This window comes from Coregonus lavaretus (assembly GCF_964263955.1).
Source record: "Coregonus lavaretus genome assembly, chromosome: 5".
Taxonomy (NCBI): Eukaryota; Metazoa; Chordata; class Actinopteri; order Salmoniformes; family Salmonidae; genus Coregonus; species Coregonus lavaretus.
The window spans coordinates 21,361,399-21,372,734 of NC_139992.1; the positions used below are offsets into that span (position 1 = coordinate 21,361,399).

Sequence of the window (11,336 nt, forward strand, 5' to 3'; positions counted from 1 at the left end):
AGATAGATTTCATACTGTATGAATCATAGAATACCTAATCTCTACCCTGCTATACTGTAGATACTGTCTGGGTGTAGAGGGAGGAACCACAGTTTGAGGGAACTGTACCATCAGAGGGGAGGCACGTTCCATAAAACCATGCCATCCCCCCTCTTTCTAGTGTCATAGGTGTCATATTCTCCTTATGAGAATACACTTTATCACATTCTCATTTTAAAACCATATCATTTTGTTATTAATTTAAAAAACAAATCCCCCTACATTTGCCTCACAAAAAATGACCCCTGGAACTACAGTAAAGAAAATATGTGCTATTCTAAATGTATGAGTGGGAGTAGAATAATGGGTTTTCCAGCACTTCCTGTGCACACTCATTATCCTGCTGTGCTTAGGAGTGTTCTGGAACAGAGCTCTCTGTGCTACTGGTGGAGGAAAAGGGTGGGGCAACTCTCTTACCTCCTTAATCAGCTATAGAGCTATAGAGGTCTCTGTATTAAGACCACAGAATATAAAGTACCCATACAGCAGATAAGATCAAAGTTGCACTGTATAAGTGGAATATTTACTGTAGTTTATTAACAACACTTTAAACACTACTTTGGTGGGTTAAACAAAAATAATGATCACAACAAATATTGTTTGGGGAATAAAAGTTGAAATTCTTTTGATATGTTTTATTTCAGATATGTCTACAGAGCAGACTAGCTTGGGAGGTTGATAGTTATAGAACAGACAGAAACACCATGATAAGCTATTCTGTTTCAGTCTGTTTTTGTCCTTTCAATGTCATTAAACACCATCCCGGCCACGTCAATAACCCATCCAAACAAGAAAATGATGATCTCAGGGCTCTCCATAAATAGACTCTTATGGATCTGAGGTCCTCCTAACTTACCTCCAGAGCTCAGCAATGTGCCAGTCCCATTAGACTGACCTGGCTGGAGTGTCTCATAGTCTTGACAGAGTCTTACAGGTCATTTTCTCCAGTAAAACATTTTAAGTCTCTTGTCTTTACTCTCTGTCGATAGTCTCTGATCTCAGGCAGTCAGATACCATCCCGGGCCCAACACAACTCAGAACTGAAAGCCGTGCACGTGTTTGTGTGTGTGTGCATGTGTGTCCTCTCCGTCTGTGTCAGAGGCGATGCCTACACCTAACCAGTCTCTGGAAGGCCTTCTTAAAGTCCTCATTGAAGATAGTGTAGATGAGAGGGTTGATGAGGGAGTTGAGGTACCCCAGCCAGGTGAGGAAGTCAGCCAGCTCTATGGAGGTGCTGCAGGAGCCACATGTGTTGATGATCACCTCCTTCAGGAAGAAAGGCAGCCAGCAGACCACGAAGGCCCCCAGTATCAGCCCTAATGTAGATGCAGCCCGCCGCTCCCTGGTCCCCGAGATACGCTGCCGTCTCAACGAACACTCACGCTCCTGCCTCGACTCACTTTGGGGACTCTTTACAGTAATGCGCACGCGGTCTCCCTCTGTGGTGGGGTCTGAGTAGGACTTCTCCTGGGGGTTCAGGGTGTCGGGGCTATGGGGGTCCCCATCAGGGGGGCAGGAGGGGAGGGTGGTTCCGTTGACCATGGAGGAGTGTTGGCTGGCCCCCCTGCTGGCCCCCCTGCGGAGGTACAGAGTCTGAGCTGCTCTGTAGATCTTATAGTAGAGGATGAGGATGAGGAGCAGGGGGATATAGAAGGCTCCCAGGGTGGAGTAGAGGGTAAAGGCGATGTGGTGGTGAGTTATCAGACACTGGTCCTCTTCCGGCTCCCCACCATGGTTCCTCCACAGGAGAGGGGGAAGGGATATGAGGACGGACAGAAACCAGACCACGCCGACAGTGATCCCGGCTCGGAGGCTAGTGCGTTTGCGTGAATACTCCACGGCGTCAGTGATGGCCCGGTAGCGGTCTAGAGCAATGGCTGCCAGGTGGAGGATGGAACAGGTGCAGCATGTGATGTCAACACTCAGCCACATGTAACACACAGACTCTCCCATCTGCCAGCTCTCCCTGAGAATTCAGACAGAATAATGATAGTGATTATGTTTGTTACAGCACTTCATTATTAAGTACTTTATTATAATGCTCACAAACTGTACACTGAGTGAACAAAACATTAAGAACACCTGCTCTTTCCATGACATAGACTGACCAGTTGAATCCAGGTAAAAGCTATGATCCCTGATTGATGTCACTTGTTAAATCCACTTCAATCAGTGTAGATGATTGAAGTGGAGACAGGTTAAAGAAGGATTTTTAAGCCTTGAGATAATTGAGACATGGATTGTGTATGTGTGCCATTCAGAGGGTGAATGGGCAAGACAAAAGATTGAAGTACCTTTGAACGGGGGTATGGTAGTAGGTGCCAGGCGCACGGTTTGTGTCAAGAACTGCAACGCTGCTGGGTTTTTCACTCTCAACAGTTTCCCGTGTGTATCAAGAATGGTCCACCACCCAAAGGACCAGCTTAATTGACACAACTGTGGGAAGCATTGGAGTCAACATGGGCCAGCATCCCTGTGGAACGCTTTGACACCTTGTAGAGTCCATGCCCCAACGAATTGAGGGAGTTCTGAGGGCAAAAGGGGGGTTGCAACTCATTATTAGCAAGGTGTTCTTAATGTTTTGTACACTCAGTGTATACTTTGATAAAATAAGTATTTTAAGCATATATGGGCATCTGAAATGCTGTAAGACACTTTATGCTGCAATACAAATCAATCAATTGTGCAAAAATTCGTTGAATCTATGTAGCAACCTCTGTATGTAGAGGATGCTGAATGGCATGACCAAGATGGCCACCAGCAGGTCTGTCACCGCCAAAGAGCAGATCAGGTAGTTGGCCGGGTGATGCAACTTCCTGGTTACGATGATGGCTGTGATCACCAGGGAGTTGATGGCTGTTGTCATGACAGCGAGCAGGGACAGGGTGAGGGTGAGGAGGATCTTACTTGGGGGGGTTATAGAAACCTCTTCACCCCCATCGCCCAGGGAGAAGAACCCCTCTGTACAGTTAGACAAGTCCATCCTGGAGAGGAGAGGAGAAGAGGGGAGGGGAAGGGAAAGGGGGGAGGAGAGGAGAGGAGGATAAGGGTCTGCAAAAAGGCTAGCTGTATATAGATGAACGGTGCGTAAGAGTTCAAAACGTACTCACACTCAAACCATGTAGATAAGGACTTCAGAAAGACCAGACATGATGAATGAACCTTAATCCTCCATAGCTGTAAAAGCTGTGTGTACCTCTGTAAAGTGTGTTCATTGGTGTGTCTCCTCCAGCAGTAACCCCTGTGTCAGTAGCTTCTTATCCGCAGGCTCTCTGGTCTCTCTGGACTCAACAATGATGTCACACACACACACCTGGAGAGAGAGAGAGAGAGAGAGAGAGAAGAGAAAGAATCAACAATGAGAGTCCAGCTGCTGATTTCATAACCCCCACCCCCCAACTACCCACATACATACTCACCCTTGATGAAATCACTGATCAAAGCCATGACCCTCATCACATGCACGCACACGTGCAAACACACACGCGCATACACACAGTGCAACACTGATCAAAGGGAGTACAATCTGCACAAAAGGAGACGCTCATCTCTGTGTGTGGTTTGGTGTGTGTGTTTTGTGTATGTGTGTGCGTTTGTCTGTGTGTGTGTGTGGATACTTGTCCCTGAAGACAGTATTTCTGTACTCTAGCTACCACTTCTTTAGAGTTTATCAATAAAGAAGTGAAACTAAGTGCATTCAACAGTTTTCATATGAAAGCACTCATCATGCTGATTTCCTTGTATTTCTACAGTTAGCTGTGAGAAGCCTGTCTCAAGGTGGAACAGTTGTCATAGCAACTATGATTTTCTTTTTGTGAAGGATGGATTTGAAGAAAAGCACAACTCAAGTTAGATAAACTCTCAGACATCATTAAATGTACACATATGCATGCACGATCACACATCAGAAACATTGCCTAGCTAAACATTGCCTCTCTCTCTCTTTCTCTACCTCTCTCTCTTTCTCTAACTCTCTCTCTCTCTCTCTCTCTCTCTCTCTCTCTCTCTCTCTCTCTCTACCTACCTGCTGTCTCGACCTCTGAATGCTCGGCTGTGAAAAGCCAACTGACATTTACTCCTGAGGTGCTGACATGTTGCACCCGCTACAACCACTGTGATTATTATTTGACCCTACTGGTCATCTAACAGCCGCGAGCTGCCCAGTGACACAAGACTTCCAGACGAGCTAAACCACTTCTATGCTCGCTTCGAGGCAAGCAACACTGAAGCATGCATGAGAGCACCAGCTGTTCCGGATGACTATGTGATCACACTCTCCATAGCCGATGTGAGTAAGACTTTTAAGCAGGTCAACATTCACAAGGCCTCAGGGCCAGACGGATTACCAGGACGTGTACTACGAGCATGTGCTGACCAACTGGCAAGTCTTCACTGACATTTTCAACATGTCCCTGACTGAGTCTGTAATACCAACATGTTTCAAGCAGACCACCATAGTCCCCGTGCCCAAGGACACTAAGATAACCTGCCTAAATGACCCGTAGCACTGACATCTGTAGCCAAGAAGTGCTTTGAAAGGCTGGTCATGGCTCACATCAACACCATTACCCCAGAAACCCTAGACCCACTCCAATTTGCATACCGCCCCAACAGATCCACAGATTATGCAATCTCTATTGCACTCCACACTGCCCTTTCCCACCTGGACAAGAGGAACACCTACGTGAGAATGCTATTCATTGACTACAGCTCAGCATTCAACACCATAGTGCCCTCAAAGCTCATCACTAAGCTAAGGATCCTGGGACTAAACACCTCCCTCTGCAACTGGATCCTGGACTACCTGACGGGCTGCCCCCAGGTGGTAAGGGTAGGTAACAACACATCTGCCACACTGATCCTCAATACGGGGGCCCCTCAGGGGTGCGTGCTCAGTCCCCTCCTGTACTCCCTGTTCACCCATGACTGCATGGCCAGGCACGACTCCAACACCATCATTAAGTTTGCAGACGACACAACAGTGGTAGGCCTGATCACCGACAACGATGAGACAGCCTATAGGGAGGAGGTCAGAGACCTGGCCGTGTGGTGCCAGGATAACAACCTCTCCGTCACCGTGACCAAGACAATGGAGATGATTGTGGACTACAGGAAAGAAAAAAGGACTGAGCATGCCCCCATTCTCATCGACGGGGCTGTAGTGGAATAGGTTGAGAGCTTCAAGTTCCTTGGTGTCCACATCACCAACAAACTATCATGGTCCAAACACACCAAGACAGTCGTGAAGAGGGCACGACAAAGCCTATTCCCCCTCAGGAGACACTGACAAAGATTTGGCATGGGTCCTCAGATCCTCAAAAAATTATTCAGCTGCACCATCGAGAGCATCCTGACTGGTTGCATCACTGCCTGGTATGGCAACTGCTCGGCCTCCGACCGCAAGGCACTACAGAGGGTAGTGCGTACGGCCCAGTATATCACTGGGGCCAAGCTTCCATCCAGGACCTCTATACCAGGCGGTGTCAGAGGAAGGCCCTCAAAATTGTCAAAGACTCCAGCCACCCTAGTAATAATAATAATAATAATATGCCATTTAGCAGACGCTTTTATCCAAAGCGACTTACAGTCATGCGTGCATACATTTATTTGTGTATGGGTGGTCCCGGGGATCGAACCCACAACCTTGGCGTTACAAGCGCCGTGCTCTACCAGCTGAGCTACAGAGGACCACGTCATATACTGTTCTCTCTGCTACCGCACGGCAAGCGGTACCGGAGTGCCAAGTCTAGGTCCAAAAGACTTCTCAACAGCTTCTACTCCCAAGCCATAAGACTCCTGAATAGCTAATCATGGCTACCTGGACTATTTGCACTGCCCTCCCACCTCCACCCCCACCCCATCTTTTTACGCTGCTGCTACTCTGTTAATGATTTATGCATAGTCACTTTAACTCTACCCAAATGTACATATTACATCAACTACCTCAACTAGCCTGTGCCCCCCGCACATTGACTCTGCACCGGTTCCCCCTGTATATAGCCTCCCTACTGTCATTTTATTTGACTTCTGCTCTTTTTTTCTCAACACTTTTTTGTTGTTTTTTTATTTTACTTTTTTATTAAAAAATAAATGCATTGTTGGTTAAGGGCTGTAAGTAAGCATTTCACTGTAATGTCTACACCTGTTGTATTCGGCGCATGTGGCCAATAACATTTTATTTTATTTTATTTGATCTATGAACGTTTGAACATCTTGAAGAACGATTTGGCATTAATGGTCATGTACTCTTATAATCTCCACCCGGCACGAACAGAAGAGGACTGGCCACTCCTCAGAGCCTGGCTCCTTTCTAGGTTTTTTCCTAGGTTCCTGCCTTTCTAGGGAGTTTTTCCTAGCCACAGTGCTTCTACATCTGCATTGCTTGCTGTTTGGGGTTTTGGGATCTCTTTGTTACATCTGCTCTCCCAAACCTCTATCCTGTCTGTCAGTATATCACCTGTCTGTGAGTCTGTTCCTCCAGAGTTTACACAATATAGAACACTTCTACTCATTTAAAGTCAAGGAACGGCACATACTGTACTGTAGTAACGCACTGTATTTAAGTATGTAGTGTTTCTCACCAGAGTGGTTCATTTAAACCCGTCAGCTTCAGTGTGTTGTGTGTGTGTGTGTGTGTGTGTGTGTGTGTGTGTGTGTGTGTGTGTGTGTGTGTGTGTGTGTGTGTGTGTGTGTGTGTGTGTGTGTGTTGATTGAAATCATAGGGACTGATACCTGATGCTGTGTAATTGGAATGCACCAATTTAAATGTAAATTTGTGGATTGAAGCGCTAGGACTGGGAGAGTGACATGTCCCCCTGGAGATGCAAAGCTTAGCATGACTAATTTAACAAGCTGGAGGTAGACCTGTTTCAGTTGAACTGGGATTTAAACAGACCTGTTTAATTTGAACTGGGTTTGAAACAGACCTGTTTCAGTAGAACTGAGATTCAAACAGACCTGTTTCAGTTGAACTGAGATTTAAACAGACCTGTTTCAATTGAACTTGGATTTCAAAAGACCTGTTTTAGCCTAGGTTTGGAGTATGAAAATAATGCATCAATCTTTAAAAAATGTCTCCCTCCATCTACACTATCTATCTGTGTTGAGATGTAATCTGCTTCTATAAAGCGCTCTGGAGACAGAGCAGAACAGACAGGACACCAAGCAGCAGTCTACTGAGGTGCAGAGAGACCAGAGGCGGTGAGGTGATACTGGGTGACACACATATGGCATTTGATTATTGTTACTTCAATTGTCCAACACACACACACACACACACACACAGACAGACACAAACACAGACACACCACCACCACCACCGGTCAATACTGTTACAGACACACTCATCTCCCTGACGACTGTCTCAGGCTGAACTGAGGGATAAGGATGAGTGGCTTCTGTTGGTGGTGAATGTTTGTGGATGAACACACACAAACACGCACACACACTACATGACAAGCAGTGATTACTCTGTATTGATTTGAGTATAATCAGTGGAATGAACTAATTTAGGATGGAGTGTGTGTGTCATGCATACTTCCTCCTCTCAGCAGGATCACATCCTGCTAATTATTCACCTCACTGTATGACTGTGTAATGAGGCACCATGTCTAAGGTGGCTGTATTAGGGTGAGAGACAGGGCCTATTTAAGGTTAGGTGGGCTGCTGTATTAGGGTGAGAGACAGGGCCTATTTAAGGTTAGGTGGGCTGCTGTATTAGGGTGAGAGACAGGGCCTATTTAAGGTTAGGTGGGCTGCTGTATTAGGGTGAGAGACAGTGCCTATTTAAGGTTAGGTGGGCTGCTGTATTAGGGTGAGAGACAGGGCCTATTTAAGGTTAGGTGGGCTGCTGTATTAGGGTGAAAGACAGGGCCTATTTAAGGTTAGGTGGGCTGTTGTATTAGGGTGAGAGACAGGGCCTATTTAAGGTTAGGTGGGCTGCTGTATTAGGGTGAGAGACAGGGCCTATTTAAGGTTAGGTGGGCTGCTGTATTAGGGTGAGAGACAGGGCCTATTTAAGGTTAGGTGGGCTGCTGTATTAGGGTGAAAGACAGGGCCTATTTAAGGTTAGGTGGGCTGCTGTATTAGGGTGAAAGACAGGGCCTATTTAAGGTTAGGTGGGCTGCTGTATTAGGGTGAGAGACAGGGCCTATTTAAGGTTAGGTGGGCTGCTGTATTAGGGTGAGAGACAGGGCCTATTTAAGTTTAGGGGGGCTGCTGTATTAGGGTGAGAGACAGGGCCTGTGGTGCATAATAAGGAGTCCCGAAGCAGTACTTGCAGATGAAAATAAATCAGGTTTTATTCCCTATTAGGTCGAGAGCTTCAAGTTCCTCGGGGTCCAAATCACTAAGGACTTAAAATGGTCCACACACACGCACAGTCGTAAAAAAAGGCACGACAGCGCCTCTTCCCCCTCAGGAGGTTGAAAAAGTTTTTTTATGGGCCCTCAAACCCTCAAAAGGTTCTACAGCTGTACCATTGAGAGCATCTTGACTGGCTGCATCACTGCTTGGTATGGCAACAGCACCACCCTCTACCACTTGACACTACAGAGGGTGGTGCGGACAGCCCAGTACATCATTGGGGCAGAGCTCCCTGCTCATCCAGGACCTCTATATCAGGCGGTGTGAAAGGAAGGCCCGGAAAATCGTTAAAGACGCCAGCCAGCCACCCAAGCCATAGACTGTTCTCTCTGCTTCCGCACGGCAAGAGGTACCAATGCATCAAGTCTGACACCAACAGGCTCCTGAACAGTTTCTATCCCCAAGCCAACAGTTTCTAAGACTGCTAAATAGCTAACAAAAATGGCTACGTGGACTGAGTTGACCCTTGTATCTATTTAAATTTTTGAACTGTCTCTATGCACACTCACAGGACTCTAGACACTCACGCACACTGACACTCCAACACACACATAACATCCACACACATTTATACTGACTCTACACACACGCACACACACTCATATACAATCTTCATTTACACTGCTGCTAATCTGTTTATCTTACTTTTGCATGTTCTTCTTATTTCTTATTTTTATTTATTGTGTGTTTTTGTTCTACCTTACGTTATTTTTAGTACTACATTGAAATTGATTACTGCATTGTTGGGTTTAGAGCTTGCAAGAAAGGCATTTCACTGTACTTGTGCACGTGACATTAAAAACTTGAAACTTGAAACTTGAAACTATTGGTGGGGAGCCCAGTTGCAGAGAGTGGCGCTTTCCACTGCTATGGTGCTGAGACTGTGAGAGTGCTTTCTTCAGCGCGTGGTTGAGAGGCTCTCCGTGGTCCTGAAAATAGATTATTCGGAATAGGCACATTCTCGGACTTACAGGTTAACATGATATTCTTCATATAGTTACAACAGGGCCTGTCTACGGTGGCTGTATTAGGGTGAGAGCCAGGGCCTGTCAAACAGTTGAGTGCCTGTTTTAGTGCAGAATTACTCTGTTTCCCTTTCTGTAGACACAGCCTGTCCCACAGTGATGAATGTATACTTCAGCCATGGTAATAAAACATTGTAGCTCAACATTCAGTACTGTAGCAGTGAACGTGTGTACATACTGTCCCTGTCAGATAACAGGACACTTCTCTCAAGGACTTGGCAGGTGACCAGGGAAGAAAAAGTATGAAAAGTTTAATATATCTTTCCCTCTTAGCAGATTATACATAGGTCTGATGGGGAGAGAGAGAGAGAGAGAGAGAGAGAGAGAGAGAGAGAGAGAGAGAGAGAGAGAGAGAGAGAGAGAGAGAGAGAGAGAGAGAGAGAGAGAGAGAGAGAGAGAGATACTATGCTCTGATACTAAGGGTTAAGTGAGAGACACCACCAGGTCTGTTCTATAACCACCGTCTGGCCCAGTGATTGATGTAAAGTATTGAGGTATTTCCTTCTGAAGCTGTGGATATTAAGAAAGAGGCTTTAGAGCAGACAGCTAATTGGTGGTCTTCTGAAGTGAACCTCGGAGGGGCAGAGGATAGACTGTGATCTGTGTTAAGGGTATAAGGCCCTGGGAGAGATCAGTGTTCACACCGCGTTGCTCTCTGCCACGGGACCCTGGGAGTCATTTAGACCAAAACACGTTAACAGTCTCTTAATAGTGAGACCTTAGAGGTACCGTTGGGCCAGCTGGGGTTGTGTTTCATCAAAAACTCAAGAGTAGATTCCAGCACAGAGGAGGGGGACGATGATATGTTGCTCAAACATTCCAATTTGACTGCAAGATCTTTATTTGTTTGAGGATGTAACCTGTCAAGGTATTTTCTGTTCTCTCTTATTCGCCTGACAGAAGAATCCCTTGAATGTTTCATCCTGCTTCCAGACTAAACATTCTGCTTTCAGACTAATCATCAGTGTTTGTAAATAAGACGTCTGATGTCTGTCTGTGATAACTGGAACAGAGGGGGTTTGTGCATAATATCATTACCCACTGGGCACGGATGTCAGTTCAATTTCTAGTTTTGATTTACATTTGGTTGAGTTGTCAACTAATGTGAATTCATCGTAATATCAACAAAAGAATGTACCATGTCATTGGATTTAGGTTAAACATTGGGTGGAAGAAAGACTAAATGCCCTTACGTTGATGACTTTTTGCAAATCCAATCAGTTTTCCACATTGATTCAAAGTCATCACATAGATTTATTTGGTTGAAATGGCGTGGAAACAACGTTGATTCAACCAGTTTTTGCCCAGTGGGTAGTTGCAGGATCAAAGCTGTACACAAACAAGTCAGAAAACAGTCTCTCTCTTTCTCTCTCTCTTTCTCCTCTGTCTGACAGACAACAGGGTTTGGCTGAGATAATGTGACTTTTAACCCTCCCGTTGTCCTAGGGTCAAAATGACCCGCCACTGTGTTGAACCAACTTTATTTAATTTGTATATTTTTTGGATCATTTGTGAGAAGGAGGCAGTGATACTTTCTTTAAAGTCTCACTGCCTCCTTCTCACAAATGATCCCAAAAATATAAAAATTGAATAAAGTTGGTTCAACACAGTGGCGGGTCATTTTGACCCTAGGACAACGGGAGGGTTAAAAACTCAATATCCTCACTGCCTCTAGGTTTGAGGGTCACTCATCTGTACCATTTACTATTAAAACCTAACTGCTAATGTCTGGATCTATGATGGATGAATGGTCCAAGGTCTGTCTCAGATCCCCCTGCCTCTCTCCGTCCCTCTATTTCTCCCTCCATTCCTCCCGCTTCCTCCTCCTCTTCCTCAGTAATAACAGAAGACTACAGATTAACGGTTCTCTTCACCAGAGGCAGGGAGGAGATTAAATATTTAAAAGTC

General features: G+C 45.7%; 1 protein-coding gene across 1 annotated transcript; it reads right to left on the reverse strand.

Moving 5' to 3' along the window:
* Positions 1-1,134: 1,134 nt before the first annotated feature.
* On the reverse strand, positions 1,135-3,022 carry LOC311129165 (5-hydroxytryptamine receptor 1F-like; the record flags this gene model as incomplete). Its single annotated transcript, XM_084161471.1, has 2 exons — positions 1,135-2,005; positions 2,754-3,022. The coding sequence occupies 2 exons, from the start codon at positions 3,020-3,022 to the stop codon at positions 1,135-1,137; spliced, it is 1,140 nt and encodes a 379-aa protein (XP_084017597.1).
* Positions 3,023-11,336: the final 8,314 nt, after the last annotated feature.